At 48.6% G+C, this 25,694-nt stretch overlaps 1 protein-coding gene across 6 annotated transcripts in view; it reads left to right on the top strand.

The window, feature by feature from the left end:
- Window positions 1–25,694, top strand: part of Exd (PBX homeobox extradenticle) — a 57,951-nt gene that overhangs the window by 22,815 nt on the left and 9,442 nt on the right. For 4 of the 6 annotated variants that reach the window (XM_078189605.1, XM_078189606.1, XM_078189601.1 and 1 more), the window contains exons 3-7: window positions 13,880–14,133; window positions 20,358–20,548; window positions 20,896–21,031; window positions 21,464–21,560; window positions 23,158–23,345. In XM_078189605.1, the coding sequence (XP_078045731.1) occupies window positions 13,880–14,133; window positions 20,358–20,548; window positions 20,896–21,031; window positions 21,464–21,560; window positions 23,158–23,345 (866 nt within the window). The remainder of the gene's footprint in view (window positions 1–13,879; window positions 14,134–20,357; window positions 20,549–20,895; window positions 21,032–21,463; window positions 21,561–23,157; window positions 23,346–25,694) is intronic. The other 2 variants (XM_078189603.1, XM_078189602.1) reach the window with 2 other exon arrangements.

Here is a 25,694-nt window from a genome sequence, read left to right as displayed (position 1 = left end):
TTCGAATGTTTCATTGGAGAACGCGCGTAACTCACGGCCGGCCGGAGCAGACCGGAGCGTAGAGGAGCGGGTAGAAAACAGAGTAGAGCGGAGCGAAGCGCGTCTTTCGAACGACACACGTTGCAGACGATCCTCGGGCTCTTTTTGCATTTTCCGGTGCGGCAGCCACCGGTTCGGGATCGTTTTTTGAACCTGTGTGTCCACGATGGACGCATAAACAGTTGGTCGCCGGTGCACCGCGCCGGCACCGCACACGCTCGCACATCCTCGTCTAGAAACACGAACGCAGACGCTCACCTATACAGGGTGGCTCGAAAGCGACGGTGGTCGACGCGAGAGCCACTCGATCAATACGCCACGTTGCCTCCTGCGCCTCCACCCCCAGGAACGTCTACCCCCTGTCGCCTCTCTCCTTCTCTCTCTCTCTCTCTCTCTCTCTCTCTCTCTCTCTCTTTCTCTCTCCCTTCTGCTCTCTTCTTCCCTCTTCGTTCCCACCAGCCAGCCGCCGCTTTCTCGCTCCCTCCCTTTCTCTCTCTCCAGCTAGTTTTCATCCTCGTCTTCGTCGTGCCCGATCCGCCGCTGTTCGCTCACCCACCCCGTGGAAAAGGAACGGCGGAGGAAACGCTCGACTCGCTCTTTCCCTTTTTCCCTCCCCTGCCGCCCGAGCCGCCCCTCGCCACGGACTGCGAAGGAAATACTCCGCAGCTCAGCAGGATTTTTCCAGCCAGGAAATAACAAATACACACCCCGCCGGCGGGGGAAGCCGGTGGATTTTAATGGAGAATTCGGGCGACGCCGCGCGACCGCCACCCATAGGATTTAGAAAAATGGCCGCGGGATTTATCTGTCGAAATTAACCTTCGAGGCTGCTACTCTAGACACTTTCCCGAGACCGAGGGATAGCCTCGCAGCCGAATTGCTCCGTAGGGCAATGGCCTTCCTCCGTTGGAATCGGGAGCAACGGCGCTCGTTGGTATGCGCGGCGATTTATGCTAAGTGAATGAGGATTTTCGGAGCCGGATTTCTAGATCATCCGGACTTTAGGCTCTGACTGCCCTGCGGGGCACTGTTTTGGCTCCGGGGAGTCCACGGGGCCTGGGGAGCTTTCAAGCCACACCTATCAACGAGCGCGAGACCATTTTCTGTGGTTAATATTGGTTTAGATTCTCAGGAGGTGTAAAATCTGAACTTTGCGTAGACAAGGTTCGTTCTGTGGACACTGTCCCGATTCTGTTAAAGTCCGGAGCAACGAAGCCACGCCTACTCAGCCCATTCCTTGCGAAGAACAGCCTCGGGACAGTTATATACCCTTGGTACCGAATTAAACCTCCCGCTAGCTTTTCTTGGGGAATTAAATCTAGCACGGCAAGGATTGCTCCACTGTGTCTCGAATGCGTCGACGTAGAGCAATAAAGATCTATTAGACATTTAGTATGAAGAAACCGAGACCCCCCTGAAAGTTGTAGACCTGGTTTCCGCGGAACCGGCAGAGACAAGGCGTCGACGATGATTTAGAATCCTCGGCGCGGTACGTCCGCGGGAACTGGTTCACCGGATCCCCGTGGATGGCTCCGAGGAATAAACCGGGTTATAGAGTCATTAGGCGTTATAGACCGCGAGGTTGGTCGGCTTTAGGTCCGCGCAGGGCGTGCTAGGCGGTCTCTTGTCAGGTTCGTTTAATCGATTACCGGTTCCGTCGTGTCCCGCGACGGGGAAGCTCGCGTATTTTCACGCCCGCGACAACGTTTCCGTGCTTTTCATCGCGATCGCCGCCCTCGACGCACATCCACCGGCAGCCATGCTTTTTCTCGAGCTATACTAAAACCTCCCCCCGGTAGCTTGTTACCGGTGTGCTAGGCTAGCAGGGGTTGCGAGCGAGGCGGCCGTTTGTTCGTCTGTTTTATCGGGACCTCGAGCCGCTGCGCACCGTCGGTACATAGAACCGTGGATCGCTCGGGAAAACGATAATTCCACGGTTTTTTCCTGTTCGGAAACGACGTGTCCGGTGTGTATCATATTAAAAAAAATACATTACACAGACGCACACGCGTGGCTAGATATTATGGGGGTCGAGCGAAACAAGAGCAAAGAGTAATGGGCTTCGCTAGACAGAATACGGTCCTGACCATGCGTGCACACGAGGCTGTTCCTACCCTTACGGAACGGAGCGTGTACCGCGATAGAGGGTGGGACGGGGGTGTACACATTCGGTACACCTGTGCTGTATATTGCGGAAAAGCCGGACTTGCCAGGCAATAAGAATTTCTTTCTCGATCCGGCCTGCGACCGTTCTCTCTCTCTCTCTCTCTCTCTCTCCCCCACCGTCCCTCGCTATTTCTTTGCTTTTCTCTTTAGTCTTGCAACGTTTTATTAATACTTCTTCCTCTGCCTCTTCGCTCGTCCTCGTATTCTCAACCCGCCCTCGAAGCTTTTTATCCCCGCGCAGTACGTTTCAGTAGTCCAGATTTTCGGCTTTTTCTGTATAAAAACGACGAGATTCGGTTTATGCAAATGAACCGTCCTAACTCTCTTAATGCCGGCCAAAACAGTCGCGTGTACTTATGGGAAATTTAACAAACCTGTTTGATATAAATATAAAGTTCCGGAAAGAAATTATAGGAGTTTTGTAAAACTTGGTAATCACAAATATGAAAAGCAAGAAGATATTATCGTTCTCTGCTAAAACAAAAGATAAGAAAGGGAGAGACTTGTGCCATCATTAGATCCAACTTATACTCAAGTCCAAATCCAGATGTTACCTGAAGAAATAATATTTCACTACAAATTTGTCACATGATTTTATTATCGAAATTGAAATTTCTCTTGTTGAATCGATGAGTAATCACACTGCACAGTTCCCCACATCATCCCCCATTCGTCGCGGCTTTATTAGCATCGTTATCATAGGACCGACACCAGGAATCTTTGTGCTCGCGATAATATCTTGCAATTATACCGCGACTCGTTTGAGGAGGGTGCCTTTGTCGCCCGAATTCGAAAGGAAGTCTCGGCCTCCATGCTCTCAATTCCCTCACGAAAGCAGGTACATTAAGATATCGCATAGACAAACACTCTCAAGTACAGTAATTAAATAATAACACTCGCGCGATCGGTCGTTCGATAACTGCCCGCTAGGAACGCCCTTCGCTATTTGCTCCGCCTCCAGCTTACCCCCACCGCTATTATAATCAGAGTAGCATAGACCCGAGTTAGTCTCGAGTACAGTAATTAACACTTTGACGGTCGGGCCAAACAGCTCGAAAGTTTTATAAAATTACAGTATTATTAAAATTACAGAGCAAAGTTACACGACTTCGCTCGCTTTCTTAACATTCTTGCGAATCATATTAAGAAATTATAATGGATCAGCGTAAAAATTATGTATCAGAAATTTTAAGTAATTCTGTCCTTCACACGTGGGTTACGTGGTAGTCAAAGTGTTTATAGTCCAATTATAATATTATACAATTAATATAATTGCGATGCACTTTTTGAGAATTTCCACTGAATTACGTGCATGTGACAATGGCCGTCAAACTAACAATATCCATGCGACCGATTGCCCGATAAGTACTCTCTAGGAACGCCGCTCGCGTGACTCGATATAAGCCCCGCCTCTAGCTTACCCCCCACCACCAAAATAATCAGTCTAGTATAGCTTCAAGTCACTCTCAAGTCCAGTAATTAAGTAACAATATCCGTGCAGCCGGTTGCTCGATAACTGTCCGCTGGTAACGCGTCTTGCGTGATTCTCGCTACTAGCTCCGCCTGTAGCTTACCCCCGCTATCGGTCGAACCATTCCAGCGGGGCTGGACTTGGGACTTCGGAGCCCCGAAAACGCGCAGTTATCGAGCAGAGCCGGTAAAAAGTGTTCGAAACAGCGGGAGGAAGCTTCGCGGAACGAGCTGATAAATTTCGATGGCTCGTAACAAAAGAGGGCGGGTGGCACCGCGGGCTCGCCGTTCCTCGTTAACTCGTCGCGAATATCTTCGGTCGTTATTAAGCTATTAAAAAGTCTAGTTATCGTTGTCGCGGCGTACACAGGAGAGACAAGTTCTCGAGGGTTCCCGGGCAGGAATGCCACTTCAATAACGAAGCCGAAGCGGAGTCGAGGGGCTTAATTTGCCTCGAGACGCCGCCATGTACGCTCTTCCTACCCGAGCGCTTCCCGGTACATACATATATCTGCCTGTGGATGCTTTTCCTGGCTCGCTCTCTTGCTCTCTCTCCCTTTGTACGTGCGAGAGAAAAGCCGGTACGCGATACCCGGCTACGTGTGCACGGTTGCACGTAGAGTACATAGCACGGCCAGACCATTTTGCAGCATTCCTGCCATTCTAACATCCGCGTTTCATTAAAAGATCTTGCCCGACCTCTTGGCGTAGACGCGCGAGCGCGCGCGCACGTACACACACACACGCGCGCACGCACATTCAGACGTACAGGCGCGTGCACGTATACTGAGAAACAGGCCCGGGCTGCACACACACCGGGAAAAGGTGTTCGTTCGAGAGCTGAGACGTCGTTCTCCTCTCTTTCTCTGTCTCCCCCTCCTCTCTGTTCTCCCTTGCTCTTTGTTGCTCGCCCGGCTATCTTAGAACAGGAAAGAGAGAAACGTCGAGGAACGAGGAGAACCGCCACGTAAGCGAGCACCGATTCCCCGGCTCTCGAGATATTCTTGCGCCGTGTAATCTCTTTGCTTGAATATATTGACGCCGATTCCCTTTTTTCTCCTCTTTCGAAAGAGAGACTCAGAAAACAGGGACCAACGAAGCGTCCAGCTTGCAGTTTACGGGTTGATCGCTGACCTTTCCGGAAACTCAGCCCGACGCCGCGGAACCTTTTCTCGGTCGGTCTCTATTGTTAAGTTTAATCCACAGCACGTCGCCTCGTTTCAGAAGCATCGGCGATCCGAGAGTTTCTCTCGTATCGAAGATTCGTAGGTCAATCGCAGCTCGATGCTAATTCCCCGCAGCATCTCGCGCGCTTCCCCCGCCGTCAGGTGCATCTGCCTATGCAAATTCGGCGATGCCTTATACGCGGAGGCGTCGTGCACGAAACAGATGTAATCCTGGACCGGTCGCGTCGCTTTTACGACAGTCGGTTAACGCTTAATCGAGATTCGGGGGCATTAGACGGGTCTCGCCGCAGGATGCCCGAAAGCTATGGCTCCTTTCGGTGACTTTATGGGGTGCGGATATGGCGGAACTGTCACGCCGAGTCGAAGGATAAGATTTTGTGGGGTCCGGGGCAAAGGGGCGGGCAGGGACGGCGAAAGGGACACGCGGGAGGGGGGGGGATGGTCGGAGACAGCGGAAGCGTGCAGACGCAAACGCAGCGCCACCGGTAATGCGGCATAATACCCCGTAAGGGGGTTAAGAGTAATTCCTGTCGGCCAGGGGGTCGTCCCTTTCGACATTTACGACGTGTTTTACGCGATCAAAGCGAGCCGTAACAATTATTGGACGATTTCGCGGCCGTAAAATTTTATTCGACCCCCACGGCCACCGACGACGCGCTCTTCCACCCTCTTTTCTTCCGCAACCGACGCGCGTCGCGACGCGACACGACGTCTAGGAGGGGATGCTCTCCTCCACGGATCTCCCACTACCGTCGCCCGCGCCGCTGTCTCTTTGTTGTCCTTTTCTTCGCGGCCGTACGGTATTTTTCTCGGTTTCGCGGGACACGGTGTAACGGGAGACACACGGGGCTGCCTGAAAAAAGCGCAGTCGGGCGAAAAAATTTATGTCTTAATTAAAATCGTTCCGCCCCGGTAACGAGAAACCGGAGGCAACGGATGTACCCAGACACCGAGGTGTTCCAGTCTCTCCAGCTCGGGAGATACTCCTCTTTGCAGCTGCTGGATCGGCGGCCTTGCCGTGCAGGATCGTCTGACGGCTACCCTCGTCAAATTCTTGCAACTCTACGCGGATCCTCTATTTCTAACGACGCGAATCTTTCGGCGGTGGCTGTCTTCGGGTTTCTGGAACGAAAGGGAGCTGCGAATTTCATATTTATCAAAATATCTTAGCAATTTTATTGAATTTTAAAATTACCCCCAAAACAATCTACAAGGATACGCGAGTTTCGTATTACGGTAGGACCTCGTTAATCGGCTTAAACGGGGAATAAACAGCTACAAATCGATGTCCAACTAATAATCGTAGTTCGAGAGAAAAGAAATTTTTTATGTGCAATATTCTCAATATTTTCTTAAAATATATTTCCCTAGATAGAACCGTAGCTATATGAAGTGTCTTTTATTTTTCTAATTTTGCTTTCGTAAGTGCTCGATGAAATTTTCCTTCAATATATCGTTTCGTTGCTCCAAACACTATAAGTTGAAACCTATGCGTAAGTGCAAGTTTGCAAGGAAAACATGAGTATATGGTATTACTAAAAGAAAGATAATGATGACCCTGGATAACAGAGACCGTGAATAATCTAGAGCCCGGATAATCGCGAACCGGTTAATCAAGCTTCTACCAGGCAACGGGTTAACAATACGCGAAACTACTAAAATCTATGTGAATAATTTGAAAAATAGCAGAAGATGAAACGTAACTATTTTTTTCTCGAGGCCCTTTGAACGCAGGCTGCACACAAAAGGAGACTTTCCCAGATTTTCGTAAACAGAGATCAACACTCGGATTCGCGCACAATGGGAGGAGGGGAGTGTCGGTGCATTTCTTTGTTCGTACGGCCTTGACGGTCATTGCGGACACCCGGTACACGGATTTGCTCGCACCTTTCGTTCGGTCTTGTTCCCCGGGCTTTTTGATTTACGATTGTTGGGAAAGCCGCACGGCGGAGAGATTCGAGCACCCGTTCGCGCCGGAAGTCGCTCGGGGGAAGGAAGAAAATAATAAAAGGCGAGCGGGTAGAGGCGCGCCGAAGATATGGTCGAGCGAATTCGACGCGCGGAACTCGAAGAGGAAACGACGCCTGCGGGGTAACGGCGAGGGGAAGAGAGAGAGAGAGAGAGAGGGACTTCTCTGTCGGGGCTGGAAAAACATGGAGCATAGCGAGAAACTGTTCGCGTAGGATTCCTTTCGGGAAACGGAAGTCGGGAATTGCCAAAGCGCGGAAAGAAATCGCGAAGTTCTGGCTCCTACGAGCAGAACCGGAAGCGCGGCGCAACGGGTCTCGTCCACGACGTCCGAGATTTTATTATTGTCCCGAAGATGTTCGAGCACGCCGATATTTCTCGTGGCCGTGTCGCGTGCGGTCGCGCGCGAATTCAAACGAATATTTCACCGTTTCTCCATTCCGGCGTCGCTCGTTTTCCCATGGATTACATCGGCCGAATTCGAGATTGCGTATCGCGGGGCGAACGTGACGCGGGCCGACCGCGTACAAATTTTAAAAACCGGTTTCGCCCCGGCCGGCATTTGCATTCGTTTTTCGCCGCGTTTCTGCGCGCCGACCGCCAGCGAAACGGCATCGGCCGCGGATCCCGGAGGATATCCACGAAACTTCTCAAAGACTCTGCGACGATCGCCTTTCGCAGGATCCTCCATTTTTTTCCCCCGGAGACGGGAACACGAGATCGCGTCTGACACGCGACGATACACCTCGCGCCCGAGCGGAACCGTCGCTCCGTAGCCGTGCGAAACACGATATCAACAACGCGGAACAGCTCGTCTCGATTTCTTTCGTAAATCAGAGGAGGCCCGGATATTCTTACGGCTCTCGGTGTCGATATCAGATCCCAGGGGTAACGCTCGGCCGTCTTCCTCCCTTTCGCACCCCCCTCCTCGAGAGCAACCCCTCCGATCCGCCGACAGGATTCACCCTCGAATTAAAAGAGCAGCCATTCCCGCTGCTTGCCTCTGCCAGCTTTTACCCGCTACCTTCCCGTCCTCTTCTCTTTCTCCGGCAACCCTCTGCTATACCCCCCCCCCCCCCCCCTCCTACCCCCTCCGCAGCTGGACCAGGTCCGCGCGAGCATTACTACCATGGAATCTCGAGGGTGCGGGAGCGAGACGGAACGAAATTGAATGGATTTTGGGAATCGATTCCTATGGATTCGGGCTCGAGAGGATCTTTGATCTGGGTCAGGTCTACCTGGTGCCGAACTTTTGGGGTTGATGACGATCCGTGAAATCGATGATCCGTGGACGTGGCCCGAGTATTATCGGCTGCCGAGCTTCGGGAATTTGTTGAACACTGTTTGCCGCTACACTTGGTTCTGGTCTTCAAGGTTTACGTATACATCGAAGATCTAGAACATTTGGTTTGATTTATTATTGTACGGACTATAATAGTGTTCGCCATTTATTCGCTGCAAGACTAAGATAAAAAATATCCTAATACTTAAGCATATAACTGAATTGTAAGCTAATGATCAGACTGCGTAATGGCTAGATTTCATACGTCTATACATACAAGAATTAAGTAGGCGAAACACAAAGTAGTGAAGAGATTAAAAAACTTTAAGAATGTTGAGGATTTCCCTTGGTGATTAGCTCGAAATAGGCTGCTAAGTCTCGCATCTTCGAACGCATAAAAAATAAATTCACACAGAATGTTCGCTCAGTTCTCGAAAGACCCGCCTAATTTCAAGGTTTCCTTGGAGAACACAGTGGCAAGATGTTTGTACGACTATGGGGATCAAAGTAAAGGGAAAAAAATCAATTTTCCGAGTGGTCGGTGCCAGAGAGAACCCCTTAAGTCGCGTGGCAAACGCGCTCGATACGGTTTTCAGCCCCGCGGTGATGCTCCGCCTGGTTGTCGCAACGCGTATCTGCCTCCATCCGGTTCGTGGCTCTTTCTATTCCGCCTCCCTCCCTTCGGTCCTCTCTTTCTGTTTTCCTACGGTGAAAAGCGGGTAGCAGCCGACAACCCTTTGTTACCGTGCCTTATCTTAATTGCTTTCACGGGTTCCCGTTTAGATCAATACACACCAGCGACGCTCCACCACCGCCGCCGCCGCCGCTCTGTTGCCATACCACCGCCCCTGCACCGCTCCCGCACCCCCGACCCGCGAATCTAAATTATTCTAAGGGTTGTTTCGACCAGGGATTTTCGATTTTCTCTTCGCACCGTTGCCTCGTCCCCCTCTTCCAGCGTTTCGCGCGAAACCCTGCGCGGGGTTTCAGGATCGCTCTGCCAACTCCCGCGACCCGATCCGAGCAATCTAATTTATCAGTTCGGGCCAACCGATCCGGTCTTCGTTTTTGATCGCGTGAACCTCCGTTTCGTCCGCGTACACCGGGATCCGAGAATGTTTATGCAGATTCGCGTTTTTTTAGATCGACGAAAGCTGGAGTTAGACGCCGGGGTTGCGTCAGCGAAACTTCTCGCAAACAGGAATATTCATCGTCGGGACACTCGACGAGGTAGCAAGCGGTTTTTCCAACCTGTAGTTTTTAAAGCAGCCCGGTTCGATTAAATCGATAGAGAGACGAACGTTTATGCAATTCAAACCTTGTTCGCTTCGGCAACTTTTATCAAAAGAAGTGTACACGATTCATCTGCTATGCGGATCGGATAATTCTTCAAGTAATTGCTAATAGTTCGGGTCGTCGGAAGGATTCTTTATTCACTCCTTGCAGTTCACCTGTAGCTTCATATTCTAACATAGTCTCAGCCATCTGCAAAACATTATTCTCAATAATACAAGTAACATGTTCTTCAAGTAATTTGTATTATTCCTAGATTTCGTTTAACAGGTTTTCGATACAGCACATGACGAATCACTTCTTATTGCAATCTATATTGTAATCTGTAAGGCAAAACTGCATACATACATACATATATACTTTGTAGATCTGATACCATAGTAGGAGCGAAATCTCCCCTGACAGTATTGAAACATTTATCTCGCGGAACCGGATAGGAGGACTAGGTTTACCGTAGGCATATAAAACTGGCTGTTAAACAGCCCGAAATATTGTTTCACAGGAGACTGACGGCTATCAAGTGCGAGGGTTGATCGTCCTTATGGCGGAAATTCCGTCTTCCTGTATGGAGAGCGGCATCGGGTGGGGGGGACAGCCGGTGCGAATTAGTCGTGCAATTAGCTTGATCTTCAACGGGGTGTCATATTAACGCAGTTTCGCCCGTTAACGACCCTCGAAAACGACGAGCGTTACGTTGTCGCCGCGGCTCGTATACATTCGTATAGCCGGTGTTTCACGCGGAGCCGAGCGTTGTGACGGATACGCGCGGCTCGACCGACAGGAAGCCGGCCGACGGCGGAGAGAAAGAGGGAAACAGGAAGGAGAGGCCCGTTCGTGCAACACGGACGAAGAACGAGTTAGAGAGAGAAAGAGGGAACGGGAGAGAAAGAGAGAGAGAGAGAGCTAGAATGTACAGAGCCAGCAGACCGTCTCAGTCGTAAAATGTTAACTGCTAGTAAAACTGAGTTTACGTGCTTGTAAGGACCCCCCCAGGAGGTTAGCAGACCCTGTGCCTCAGCGACACGGTTCCAAGGGCCTCCCCTTACCCCTTAATGGCCAGATTATTGCCCGTAAGCCACCCCCGATTACTTTCTTCCGCTCGATACCCGAAAATAATTTCGAGAGCTTCATTCCGCGGGCACGCGACCCCGCGAACCAACCCCCCCGGTCGAATCGGTTTTCGGTTCCCCGGCGCGTCCTCTCGCACCCCCGTCGCCCACCCCCGTGCAACACTCTCCATGGCCTCATAGTCTCGCGACGATCCCCCGAACGAATAAACGAAAGTACCGTGGATGGCTCACGGGCCTTTAACTTTCAATGGAACAACTTCTTCCGGGCCGGCATCGCCGTAAACGTACGTTTTATTTCACGGCCGAACGACGCGCGCCGGGCTCTTTCATTTTTAATTATCCGGCGAACTTCGCGGGCCCCCCCGAACTTTTAACGATACACACCCCCGGCTGTTAACCCTCACCTCACGGTTCACTCGCCGCCGATTATTTAGCACGTTCGCTGCCGGACGAGATCGCGGGAGCAACGCCGGCGTCCGCGAGTTCTTTACGATGCTGCTCAATCGACTGGCGGTTTAACGCGTTTAAATTGAACTAGTCGAATACAAAGTTGTGATTAATTGTCAACCCTTTGCTGAAGGCTTAGGGGAGGATCGAGTAATTGCGAACATCTATCCAGGAATTCGGGTGAAAGGAAAACTGGGGAGGAAACAGGTTTATCTCGTGTTTATAATTCTACACTGCGACCATTAATGTTAATAAAATTTAATTATAAATTGTAATTTTAAGAACGAGTCGACAATCAAATTTATTTTCTAAACGTGCTTTCAGCACCACTCAGGTGTCCATGCGACCACAAATTCAATTAGCAACACATGATCCAATCTTCGCTTTGTGGGTCTTCGTATTCTTCATTGTAATAAACGCAATGATATTAATTTTTTTTATTACTATCTTCATGCCTTTTCCTCGTTTCTTCCGGTAGTTCTTTTGTTTTTTCTACATTGTAGTCAACAAATTTAATATCTTCCGCAGTTTTAGTTAAATTCTGAGTTTGTCTCGCGTATAAGGAAATTTTGATTGGCGCACGAACAATCTAGTTTTATCTATCCATGAGCATGTCGATGCTGTCTTGTTCTGAAATGCTTACTTTCGCAACAGCTACAATGTGACCGTGAATTATTACAGTCATTTGTGAAAATCATCCACGCGTATTTCACGTTGCGAAACGCTGATAGCTTGAAGTTTGAGCATGCTACAGGCGAAGGGTTGAAAAGGGGTACACACGTTCAGTTTACCTCTACCTTCTTCCCATAGACAATGTTCACTGTTCATTCTTGCTCTACGCATTCTTATTGATTATATGAACTCTTCGCCGAGAAAATTTAGGGAAATTTTAGAACAATAATTGCAGAGAAGCGTGTTGCAACAGAAGAAATGTAAACGGCGCGGGCACGAAAGTTCCAGTGAGAAATCTGCATCTTTCTTAAAACCCTGCTGAATTATACGGAATTTCCATCGCGAAATTTCTGTAGTAGTCGGTGGCCCCCTTTATACAAGAGGAGGAGAGACGTTGAATCCAGTTACCCTGGGAATCTGCGGAAAGTTTCGCGAGAGATTCGCGAGCGTACGGGCGCACTGACAGCGTTAGAGCGTGTCTTGCTCGAAGAAACGGTTCCCCAGCGATCGACTCGAAGTCTTCACCCTTCCGACTATGGTCCCCGGGGGGTAGCCGGGGAGCCCCTTCCCCGCTACCCTAATTGTTACACTTCGTATAAATGCATTAGTTCCGCGCATTCGTTTCACGGTCCCGCGGATCCCGGCGAACTTTCCGCCGCGTCTCTCCGGAGACTTTTTTTTCTCCCCCCCGTCGCGGCGCGGAGAAAAGTTCTAACGAATTTAAATTACGGCCCGAATAACCGCAGGCTTAATTAATTCAACGCTAAAATCTCAGGCGGGGGAATGCGTGTGCGGGGTGGTTTCAAGCATGATGTCGGCCCATTTAACAAACAGCCCCGCGTTAGAAGCCGACGAGGCTTTTAACGGTCGCTTCAATTCATTTCCGCGAATGCGAGTCTCATTTTCCTCGGCTCCTTTCTTTTTTTTTTCACCCCCGTTGTACCGAACCAGCCCCGTTCCCCGTCCCTTCTTCGAAATCGGCGGAAGAATAATCGTCGATCCCACAGGAAGCATATCTCGCGGCAGTTTGCTCGAGCCCTTCTCTCTCTCTCTATCCGCCCCGTGCACGCTCGCGCGCGCACGTGTTGGTTTTGTACGCGCGAGGAGGGTGAAAACTGTCGAAGACGGCGGGGGTTGTGTCGCGTCTCTTCTCCTCGGGCAACTGTCACGCAGTCCCGCGGAAACGAGGAAGAGGAAAGAAACCGAGAGACCCTCGGTGTCTGCGGTTTTATGGGTCGTCCAGCTCCATCATACGCCGTAAAACTACAATAAAACCACTGTTACACCGACGTAGAAAGCACCCCCGCGCGCCAAACCACTGCGTGCATCGGCCCTTAAGACAAAGCGAAAGGGTCCTGGACCGGGGACGCTGATCCGAAAGGGTACGCCGAAGCAAAATTGATTCTTTTACGATCGGTAAACGCGCGACTTTCTCGAGCCTTGACTCCTAACCCCTTTCCCGCCACGGTCGCCGCATTGTACTCGTCGCTGCGCGAAAATTGCTAACGCGATTTTTAATGCCTTCGCTAAAGAGGGCCTCGATCGTCGTCTGTACTTCGATCATAATTCTCAAGGATTATTTTACCGAGCCTTATTGCTCGGAACAACTTGTCCGATGATCTGAAATTATCCTACTGTATTGTTGGATAACTTTCTCCACTGTCAGATTTAATATGCAAAGTTACATATTTGTGCTTGAGCATTTATGTTATCTATATTTTAATAGAAATTTTGAAAGGGTGGCTATACGTTCTGAGGCTGTTTAATAAATGATTTGCAGTCTCAGATTTAACAATTGCCATTACCGGTTATACTGCCAGATTTCTGACATTCGTTTCATGGTCTTAAAAATTGTAAAAATGTTTTCGTTAGAAATAGTTGAACGAATTGGTCGAAGCGTACATTGTAGTACGCAGCTCGATATATTTAACATACAAAATACCATGTCCATAACCCAATCATCGTTTACATGTATCCAACTTAATCCGAAACAGTGTAATATATACAGACGTGTAATGGAATTTAATATTTAAAATTGTATTAGTTCAACCTCTTAAATAGATGTAGAGACTGCACCTTGAACTACACATTCTCAGCTGATTCTCCAAGAACTATCAAATCGAAATCAATGTTGTCTCGCAGCGTTACAAAGCATGCGACAGATTATACAAGTTGTAGTACCTCTTTAAGATCATCGAGCGATTCGGAGCGAAGGTCCATCTAGGATAATTTTCGAGTATCTACTGTGAACGGAGGCTAACATGGTCTGTGATTTCTGGTTACAGTTCTATCGTTACGGAACACTCAGGAAGAGGAGCCGCCGGATCCGCAGTTAATGAGGTTGGACAACATGTTGATCGCAGAAGGTGTAGCCGGACCGGAGAAGGGTGGAGGCGCGGGAGCGGCTGCGTCTGCTTCTGCGGCTGCTGCAGCCGGACCACCTGGACAACCTGACAACGCGATCGAGCATTCCGACTACAGAGCCAAGCTCGCGCAGATCAGACAGATCTACCACCAGGAGCTGGAGAAATACGAACAGGTAAAAGAAATCCGGGAATTTCGATTCCCCCCCCGAAGAATCACGGTTGAAAACGAGGGGAAACGATCTGGAATGGTGGCCGGTAATCGAATCGAAGAGGCGGTTTCCGCATACGGCTTGCGCGCTCTCTCTCTCTCTCTTTTTTTCTCTCTTCTCTAGAGATTTTTTTCCTCGTTTTGGCCGCCTCGAGGCGGTCCGATAAGAGACCGGTTTAGGTCCGCGGTTCCGAGAGCGCTCGTCTCTCGGTTGGCCGATTTGCGTGCTAATGAACCGACCCGGCGCTAAGTAAAATCTCGCGTGTCGGGTCTGTATCGCTGGCCGCGCATCTCTTTAACGCGGCCGACCGCCCCGCGGGCTATTGTGTTTGCCCTGGAAACCCGACGAAATTCTGCACGGGGGCCCCTGCCTCGGTTTCCGCTGACGCTGGTAAATTGCGTTACCCTCCCCTCTCCCCCTCCCCCCGTTGCGCGGGGCCGTTCAATCCGAAAAGTCTCGGAGAGATCGTCCGGATCGTTTCCGAATCGTTATCCGCGTTGTTATCGATCAGCGGCAGGTAGAGCTACCCGGCCCGGTCCCAGGCTGCTTTGCATGCACGGTTTCGTTGTTTTCGTCGCGGAAATTCAGCGTCCGGCGCATTCAATTACCCGCTCATTAATATGCGCGCGCGATTGAAACAAAAAGCCTGGTGCAACGGAGCGGAGGGGCCCCTCCATTGCGCGCTGCAGCCGCGACTCACTTATCAGCGGTAAAAGCATCGTTCTTTTCAACGCGCCCCTCCCCTCCCCCTTCCGCGTACTTGGGAAACAAACGCGGCGGCCGTGCGTAAATACCAAATCACTCGCACACAAGAGAAGAGAGAGAGAGAGAGAGAGAGAGAGGGATGGAGCAAGAGAGTTTAATTGCCACACCCGTTTCGACCCCATATTTCACCGGGTGTCAGCGGTCTTGATGTTTCCCCGCAGCGGATACGCACACCCTCGCTTTGAGGTCCACCGACTCCCGTGCTGCACACGAATGCCTGCGTGCACTGAAACTCTTTGCAGGAGAGAGCGCAGCCCGTGCGGCCGCGAGATATGCACGCGTTCGCGTGCACCGTTGACCGGTGGAACTGCAGTTACCCAGTAGTTGACGCCCTATCGATAAACCTGGCCATTAACAAGTTCTAACCCCGTTCTTTCCTGCGAGCCGACCCGGCTAACCGAGTGTACTTTGATTTCCTACGGACATTCCGGTTCTTCTTGCTGCCTCGCGTGCCCGGCCGATTTTTCAACCGTTCCACGACTTCATTTGCTGCCCCCCGGGGCCCATTCAAGTGCTTTCGTTCAGTCGACTTTTTTCAACTCCGATCCATAGACCGACTGCAACGTCACAGTTTTGTAGGGTGATTCAACTGAATTGCAGATCAACGACATTTTGTTTCTTTCGAGATCAACGTTACCAAGTTCTTCATGGACTTTCATTGCAAAGAATTCCATGTTAAACTTTGACCAATTTAATTCGGGCACAACGTGAGTTGGAGCGATACACGAAAGAATGGTCGGTGAGACTCGAAATAGAATCAAATGTCGTACAAAACTAAACTGATACAGCTTAACTTGTTTCATAACGTAATCGTGTTGGTTAAGGGTTGCTTCCCTCTAGTCGATGACAAATCAAAGAGGGTAGTTATTTCTCTGCTCAGAAATGATGAACTTGTGAAATAATCGAACATTAACCCATTGCCACGAGGATCAGCATATTTCCATCGTTAATAAATTCCTGACAAAAAGAGATAATTCATATTTATTTTATATCTAAATCTAATTGCCAAATATCGACGACAGAATAGTAGGATTTGATTTCGATTTCAAAGAGACAAGCACCGAAGCCGTATTAACGCGAACCCATATGTGGCGGACTATGTTCGAAATCACCAGTCCGAAAAAAGGCCCGCATACGCTTCCGCTACAATTCATAGATTTCTGGTCCGCCGAAGGGCGAGCGTCGAGCCGGCACGGTCGGTTTCTTTCACCGAAAGGGGTAGCTTCTTCTTCCCTTGCTCTTTTTCCGTTGTCCATTGAGCCATTCGTATAGATAGCGCGATTGTTATTTAAATGAACACACGTTCCCTGGACATGGCAGGGTTGGGGCCGGCTGAGTTTTTGGCGCGCGGGGGTGCGCCCGACGCGCACTGTGTTTCGGTAGCCGGGGGAAATATATCGCCCCGCTTAAAAGTAACGATATTACCGGGCGATATCGTCGCGGCCAAAAGTTTTATCATAACCGAAAATTTACTATTGAAACTCGCGCGCGATGCAACCCGGGAGCGGAGCAGCGTGCCGAGTCACTGCATTAGGGTGAACGTCTGCCTGGCTATGCAAAATGGCGTGACAAGTACAAGAATAGAACCCGCGCCGAGTTTTACGAGATCGCGTGATCACCGCCAGCAAACATCGTCTGGCATGAATTTTACTGGTGCATGCCCGCCTTTATTTCGTCCGATTCGCAATCCAGATTTCAACCGGCTCGGCCAGCCGCCGCGTATATATCTTCTCGGGCTACGCCTCGGCTCCGTTCGGCTCCGATCGCCGTCGTTCACAAGCGCGCGTTCTCCGTGTTCCCTTAACCCAAAACTTTTTGCAATATTCTTGTCTTCCCGGTGCTTCGACGTTTGGCACGCGATTTTTCGCGGAGAACAAGAGGAATCGCTCGGTTTCGGAAACGGGAGCCAGGGTGTCTAGCAGATCGTTCGTTTAAGGGTAGTCGATCGTCCGTTTTATTCGCGCGACGATTTTATATTCGACGTGACTTTGGAAGCTTGTATTACAATAATTCACTGCTGTATTTTATTACAAAACTTCGACTACTGTTATCTCTTACTCGATCCAAAAAGGGAGATCCTCGAAAATATTGCTACGTCTCATTCACATTAAATCTACCACGGTCAAGTAATTGGTTACTTATTTTAAAATTATTAAAACAATTGAGGCACTTTCATGCGAAATGATTGATAAATTACATTATTGAAATAACTGTCGTAACAAAAACTGCATTGAATTTTTTAACTGGATTCTTTCACTGCCCGTCAGGCAATGCATGCCAATCAATTTTACTGCTCGGCAAGCTTAATTTAACGATATTTAAACAAAAAATTAGTAGAACACCGTAGTTATAGTTCGAATATATACGACTGATTTCTGATTTATTCCTTTACAATTCCCGATATCACAAAACGGTTTTTTGAGACACTTTTACACGCTATTCTTTATTTAGGAAATCGTACGAGCATCGATCTTAAATACATCGAATATTCTTTTTATTATAAAAAAAAATACACATCAGTTCCGATTAGTAGTTCCAGTGTCAATGCTCGACAGGTTCAACCTTAAGTAGCTTTTCAAGGTAGAAAGTTAAAAGGGGGGGGGGGGGAGCACATCGTTGCTACTTTTGAAGGCTGCGACCGAGCGGTGACCTCCGCGACGGCGTCTCGACAGCCCTGACCCAGAGGACACAGATCGTACGCGACCAATCGTCGCGCGTTAACATTTCGTCGCGGTTATATAAGAAAGTCTCGGAGGGTGTCGTGTGCTGCGGTAACCGCAGAACAACCACGGCCCAGGTATATTTAGCAGCGGGCAGGTTGGAATTTCGATAACGGTTCGCGGCCCAGGAACCCACCCCCGCTTCGCTATACACCCGCGGCATACGCGGGCAAGTATTAATAGACCGAACCGCAGTAAAATTAGAGCCGCGCGTGGAAACTCATTTCGCAGTGCGGATTAACGACCGGCCGACACTTGTTGGCTGTGGCGGGATCGAGAACGCGATCGATCGGCGAGATCATTCCTGATCCCGAGCGCGATCCGTCTCTTCCGAGCGCGTATCCTCCCGGCCCGATTTTTCTATTCCTTTACCGAGACGTCTCGAGCTTGGCCCGATGAATCGTTTCTTAACTCGGGGCCGTCATTGTTGGCTCTCCAGCTTCGCGGAGATTAATTTTTGAATATCCGATGGATTCTCGGATTCGAGAACCTGTTACCCACGTCTCTTTTGGGTCTGCGTAGTTTCATCGGTTTGATCATTTCCTCGAAGGCCTGTGGATTTTATTTGTTGGACAGTTTGATTTGAACAAGGTACTTAGTTATTCTTCGAACGGAGCTTTGCTATAATTATCGTAATAGGATTTTTTATTAGAGTACATCAACCGCGATGGACTAACGATTAAATCTGCTGCTGAAGAATTCGTTGAGATAGTCGTAGGTGGATCGAATTTTTTATGCTTTTCTCATAGGAGTTAATAGGTGCTATTTAAAACAGAAGGATGATTGACTTCGTACTTACTAAAATGGCTAGATTAAGATAGAAATTTCAAAGAGACATCATTTTTTTTGCAATTGGTGCAGAGGAACATTATTATCCACAAAAATCGACAGTCTTATGATGCATTTCTTCCTGCAAACTTAACCTTTTGCACTTGAATGAGGTGACTGTGAGACTATATGATATTCCAATCAATTCTTAAATCATCGAACTTGTTTACTTTTACAGAACTATTCAAAGTATAACTATTCTATAGACGCAATTTCATGCGCATGAATTGCATTAGCCAAGTCATACAAAACGGAAATACCGTGGGCCGTCAAAAAGTATTTTGGATTTAGCGATCTCCGCAGTGATTCTTCAGTCAGAAAGTTAATAAATAATCTCGGAAGGTTTTCTTGCCGCACTCGCTGTCAGAATCGGTCGGCATTTGCAAAATAGTTGCAAGCAGAGCAGTCTCTTCCGGGGCAGGAAAGATCGGTTATCCTCCGAAGAAATTCAGGACCGGTATCTCTGCCGTGTCCGTTGGTTCGGCGTATCGCGTTTGTTTCGGCGATAATTTAAAAATTGGAGAAAACAAGGACGCGCAGGGGGGACATAATTCTCTATGGGTTTTCCATCCAATCCACCTACTCGAGATCGTCTCCAGCCCCTCGGCCCGGCCACCGCCGCCGCGGCAGGAATGAAGCTGATCCACCACCCCCTCGGTGTGTATGCTCTGCCGAGGAGAGAGGAAGAGAGAGATAGAGAGGGTGGGAGAGAACAGAATGGAAGAAGAGAGCGAAGAGAGACCGGGTAGGATAGAAGAAAGACGGGGAGAGTACCGGGGGATGGCGGCAGAGTGGAATCCATTTCGAAATTGCGAGCCACCCTGTCCGACCTCTCCCCTACCGACCTCTCTTCCTTCTAGCGCCTTCCCTCAGGAAAATCCACCCTCTCCTATCCTCTCTCTCTCTCTCCCTCTCTCTCTCTCTCTCGCTCGCTGGCTCGCTCTCTCCTGTCTTTACTTCGCTCCCTCCGGAAGGTAGCGTGCTCGCCTCGAATACTGATATCGAGCAAAGTCCTTTTTCCCTTAAACCGAGCAGCCACCAGGAATAATGCATTATACGTACGCGTCTTTCGTCTCGTTTCCTCGCGCCCCCTCTCACCCGCCGACCAACCATCGCTGTCGCCCTTTCCCTCCGCTCACCTTTTTCGAGTTTCGTCGACCTCTCTCTCCTTCGCCACCGGTATCGTTCCGCCAAAATGTCGATGATCAGCAACTTCGAGACCATCTCCTCTCTCTCTCTTTCTCTTATTCGGACCAGAATCGAAACGCCGAGGACACCCGCCGTCGAGCTCTGTCGGACGTGAAATTTTTGAGGCCGGAGGTCGGACCGCGAGCAGAAAATCTCTAGCGGTGTCCAAAAATTTTGTAATTTCGTAGGAAACAATTGAATGGGCGTATTGTCCGGATTTCTTTGAAGCGTGAACTCTCCGTTTCCATATAGTTCACTTACTTTCTTTATTATCCAGTATGTTGCACGTAATACTCGAACGAGAGAGCGAGGACAATTTTTGTGCTCAAAATACAGTGTCTGGACTTTGAACGATAGCTTTAGAAGTTTGAACCACCGTAAATTCCGAGACTAAAGTCTTTTAATCGTACAGGCCTTCCTAGCAAGCCTTACAGGGGTTTTCGAAGTGCAAAACAAATTTGAAATACGTTGAAAATGACGGTAAATATAATTCGAGAGCCCGGGTTCCAGAGGAATCGTGTGTGTTTCGGTCGAACACGATCCCACGATTGCTCAAGCGAGCTCGCTCTCCCCGGAAACCGTGGATCCCGGTTCGAAAAGACTACCATTTTCCCGGTCTTAGTAGAGGGGTAGCCGGAGGATGGGGAAAAGATGACGACGCTGAAGTGGATTTCCGTTTCATTTCAGGCGTGTAACGAGTTCACGACCCACGTAATGAATCTGCTGAGGGAACAGAGCCGCACCAGGCCGATCACGCCGAAGGAGATCGAGAGGATGGTCCAGATCATTCACAAGAAGTTCTCGAGTATTCAAATGCAGCTGAAACAGTCCACCTGCGAGGCCGTCATGATCCTGAGGAGTCGATTCCTGGACGCGAGGTGCGTAAATTCTCAATTTTCGTGAAACAAATTCTTTTGTAAAGCAAAAAACCTACGCCAATGTACTGTAAATTCGTGGGAAAATTGGACAGCAACAGTATAAACATTGAAAGCAATTTAAAACCACAATATATTATTTCAAATCTTATATAAGTCTAAATTATTCCGAAGCTGAATAAACGGGCTTACTTTGAAAAATATGTAATCCGAAGCAGAATTTAGTTTGCGAGTTTCGGAATCACGGATTTCCAGAACTGTTTGAAAACCAGCGTCGGTAATGTGTTAATACCCGGAGCTTCTGCCCGCCGTTTCTCCGTTATAAAACGATCCTGGGAACTTTGTTGCAGGCGTAAGAGACGGAACTTCAGCAAACAGGCCTCCGAAATCCTGAACGAATACTTTTATTCGCACCTCAGTAATCCTTACCCAAGCGAGGAGGCCAAGGAGGAGCTCGCGCGAAAGTGCGGTATCACCGTGAGTCAGGTAAACGAACGAACGGAGCATCTCCTCACTTCGATAACTGGAATTTCCATCGACTTGCTACCTAATCATTTTCTTAACCCTCCGCTGCCACGCCGCGTCGGAACGTTCCACATTTCTTTTCTCGAAGAAGTAATATTTTCCTGAGAAGCATTAAATGAACAATTTATCTGATACACTTGGAAATGAGATATCGAGTTTTGATAAATGAAACAACGCCCTGAAAGTTTTCAATAGTCTTCTTAAATTTTTTGGTCGTGACAGCATTGCTGGTTTTCGAATGGCATATTTTTGAAAACTGAACTGTGGTCCGATAGATGCAGCATACGTTTCGCATAGTAAATGTGACAGCGAACGGTTAAGGTAACCGCGTTCTGAAACATTAAGTGTACCAACATTTTCACTGGTATTATTTCCGAACGTTCTGGTCCGCAGGTTTCCAATTGGTTCGGCAACAAGAGGATACGCTACAAGAAAAACATAGGTAAAGCACAGGAGGAGGCGAACTTGTACGCAGCCAAAAAGGCAGCTGGTAAGTTCCGTCCTTCGCCAAATGAGCGACGGGTGTTCCTTGATGAGTTCATTTCGATAAATTAGAACAACAGAGAGCAAAGACACGCATCGACTTGTTAGGATCTAATTTTCGTACGGCTAATTGTAAGACTTGCGAAATTTTGTGCGGTACTCGCGAGGCGTTGCTGACGAAAGAACTATCGCTACCGACCATCTTCTGTCTCTCCTCTGACGGAAAATTTTTTTAGACGAAACCATAAAACACTGATCTTACTGTTCTCCGACTTCTCGCCGAAATCGGCTGTGACACTTATCTCAAAGAATCAGCCCTGGCAGCCACGATCTGCCGAAACGTCGTGCCTCTGAGAAACGAGGCCGTGCTTACGGCGGTACACGGAGCTGCGACGAACAAATTGATTCTCCTCCGGAGAATCCGGTTGCAAAGGACAATAATTGCCGATGGACGACGCGTGTCGTACCGCGTGGCGCCCGGTCCCCTGTATTTACCCTGGCGCGCATTCTCGCGGAAATTAGGAGAAAAATGCCGGTTGGTTTTCTCGGGGAAAATTCCCGGCATTCGCGGGACTCGGGGGCTCGCAATTACGCGCACTTCCCTTAACTACCGGAGGCGTCTCTTTATTTTCGAGAGCGCCGCGAGATATTTTTAACTTACCAATTGCACCGGGGAGAACGCCGCGCGCGACGAAAGACACGAGGGCCGGGGAGCGAGACCGGAGGGACGCCCCGACGTTCTCGCGTTTCTTCCGACGCGACGCCCTTTCCTCAGCCACGCTTCCGGTGCACGCAGCCCTCCCGTAATTAAACAAAACGGAATTCCAGCGACACCAAAGGGGACCGGCGATTCCGCCCCCTCTCTCGCTTTTCTTTCACTCTCGCCGAAAGAGAAACTTCTCGCGGCGCGGTAGCTAATCGCAGCTCTCCTGCGACACACGGTGTTTAGACTCCAAAAAAGACTCGAGAACTGTTCGTGATACCTCAACGATACATTTGCCAGTCTGGATAACCAGTGGCGTGCTCGGACGACGACCCCTCTTCAAATCTCTCGTTCAACCCTTTCACTGCGGACTCTCCGGAGCCGTTTTACCCCGCTCCCCTCGATTCGGAACAGAAGTGGCTTTCTGCGCTGATTTCAAGAAATTTATTTCTTCTTTCAACGATTCTGATACCTTAGAAACCAAAATTCTCTCGATACTTCTCTAATGTTCTACGAAAAGGAATAAAAGCTGTCGCAAAAGCAGCCTTCGATATTGGAAAATCTATGGTTAGAGATACCTCCGGTGTCCATGATTGGCCAAAGAAACTTTTCCAAATGCTTCGGCCAAACGTCCCACAATGAATCCTCGTCGTACCATAGTTCTGAAAGGAACGTCCAAAAATGATTTGCTACGTAGTGAAAGGGTCGATAGTGCCGTGTGTTGGCAAATTCGGTAAGATCATCGCCGCCACTGGTTAGATGTAGGGCTCCGATTGAGGGAGAACAATGAGAGCTGGCCTCTCTCTGTAGAGAGAGACAGAGACGGAATGTATCGGTGTCAGGCGGAAGAACTTAAAAGACGCACCCTCGAATTTTGTATGCACCGCGATTGTTTCTACAGCAGCTTTTGCAGGAGCGTCGCCGTACAGTATGGGCGGTGCCAGCCAGGGCACCCCGACGCCGATGATGTCGCCGGCGCCTCCCGGCGGGCCCCAAGACATGGCCGGTTATGGGATGGGGATAAACGGTAGCGACTACGGATCGCAACCGTACAACGACGGCTCGATGGGCTACGATCCTATGCACCAGGTAATTTGCAAACCATCTATCGCCACGTAAATAGAATTCTTTTTTTACCCCGTAGTCGGCGTCAATTGCCTCGCTTTCTTCGATATATACATATTTATTATATTTACGTACATACAAAACCGTGTGTGCGCACGCTCGGTCACGGAAGCCCGTTCGCATCCCATGAATTTCTGATGTTCGACGAAACCAAGATTTTGCAGATTTTATGAACGTTCGCGTTTGACAAAATACTTCGCATCGTTCATCACGATCTAGTCTAAGTCCCGTCTGGTTTCAATTAACCGGATCGCTGTCCATAAAACGTTCAAAACCTTCTCCCCAAATATTCAAGGCTCGTCGGGTGTACATTGACTCCCGTGACCGATTGTACGCACACACACACACCCCCACCCCTTTTGCATTCTCTGAGCATGTGCTAGATTCTCTTCTGATAACGCTTGCTCCCCCCCCGCAGTTCGAGGGATCATCCTTGGCTCGAATGAATGGAAAGAAACGAAATCATGCCCGCGAATTCGAACAATTGTCGAACAAAACATACGAGTACGAGACAAAGAAAAGTAAGCCGTGAAAAAGAAAGAACTCTGTTGCAGCGTAAAACATTTCCATCCATTTTCAAGCCAGTTCATCTCCATAAGTGCATGCGCATCTCACAGCATTTATACACATCTTGAGAGACTGGACGTTTGGATAAAAGAGAGCGAACGAGAGTGAAAAAGTGAGAGAGAGAGAGAGAGAGAGAGAGAGTGAACGAAATTGTACGAATGGACCACGGTGAAGGAGAGAATGGGAGAGGGTGGTGCGCGGCGTCTGTGATATTGGGTTCCCACTTGTGCTCGTCCACATGGTGTACCATACCAATAGTTTGTGATCAGAACTCTGGAATTTAATTATTCGTCGACGCGACTGTTTTTCAAAATTTTCTCGCTCTAAGATTTGTTAATAATGTCCATTAGAAGTCATGAATCCTAGAAAGACGAAAGTGATTATCACTAGATAGAGAGCCTATAAAAATGATTAAAAGATTAAACTTCAGTCTTTGGAAACTGACGAATGCAACTTTTGCATTATATTTTTATATTGTCTTATATTTTCTTAATCGGTCAATATAATTTGTTATAAACCATCATGGTCCTTCTAGAAATTACATAAATTTTGTATTGCTTCATTCAATTCCTCTATCGAGGGATATCTACTCAAAGAGGAAATAATTTTTGGTAGCTGCAGCAGTTAAAAATTCGTATTCTGCATAAATATCTCTATTCCGCGAGTTTCCGCTCAAGAAAATTGAGACATGGTGTGCCACCGTGTGAAGAGCACAGCTGAAGTGCGGCGCCCAAAGACAGTGTGTTGTGTGTGCGGATGCGAGTGAAGTGTTGTTGGAGTATACATAGGGCACGTAGGGCTGGGTTGGATACGCTGTTGCTGGCCTAGGAAGGGTGGACTTAGCGGGGCGGTGGTTTAGAGACGAGAGGAGGGGGTCAGGTTTGCGCGCACGGGGCGCCAGCAGCGGTGGCATAAGGGTTGCTTAGTATGCATTGGAGTTGCTAAGTCACTTTTTAGGTAGGGCTGCTCTCTCACATATTAATGGACTCTCTGGTAGGTGCGCGGCCGTGCTTCTAACGAGCTGCCTCTGTTCGGCCGACGAAACGCAACGGAACCCCGCGGATCTTCGGAGATCCAATTTCCCCTGTATCCGACACGGAGCCGAAAATCGCGTTGATCTCGTCCCGCTCTCTAATTAATCGGGGGAAACTCGCTTAGCGCCGGACACCAGCGTTTTGTTAAACATTTGTCACGAGAATCATTCGATTCGTCGATTGCCTAGAACAGAATATTCAGAAAGATATTTACAACTAAGCTGTGGATTTTCTCACAATTTGCATTTACAATTTTAATAACTGTAGGAAAAATTGCGTACAAGAAATATTTCAAGTATTCATGATATAATTTATAAAAATGTCAGTTTGCAGGGAACTCTGTGATCTATTTATAAAATACGCAATCATTTGGTACCGAAGAACGATATTTCGTTGTTGGCTACTCTTGAGAAAATATCTTTTTGATATCTTCAATAAATAAGTTTTTCCTTTTTTATATTAATCCTGATATTTTCTAAAGGTCAGAATTTACAAAATTTTACAATTTCTTTTCGATACTTCACCAAACAGTATTACACACGTTTCATTAATTCCGCTAAGATATACAAAGAGCATTAAGAGGGTTCATATACGAAATCAAAAGTCCAGAGAAACGTCTGAGATTGTCAATGCAAAGAGAAATGATAGAAAACACGTGTAGTTCCGTGTACTTGAAAACAAAGCTTCTGTCCGGCACCAAGAGAGACCTCTC

The sequence above is a fragment of the Augochlora pura genome, chromosome 8 (genome assembly GCF_028453695.1).
Source record: "Augochlora pura isolate Apur16 chromosome 8, APUR_v2.2.1, whole genome shotgun sequence".
In the NCBI taxonomy this organism is placed as follows: Eukaryota; Metazoa; Arthropoda; class Insecta; order Hymenoptera; family Halictidae; genus Augochlora; species Augochlora pura.
The sequence above is the reverse complement of the archived record's forward strand: the minus strand, read 5'-3'. Positions and strand labels throughout refer to the sequence as shown.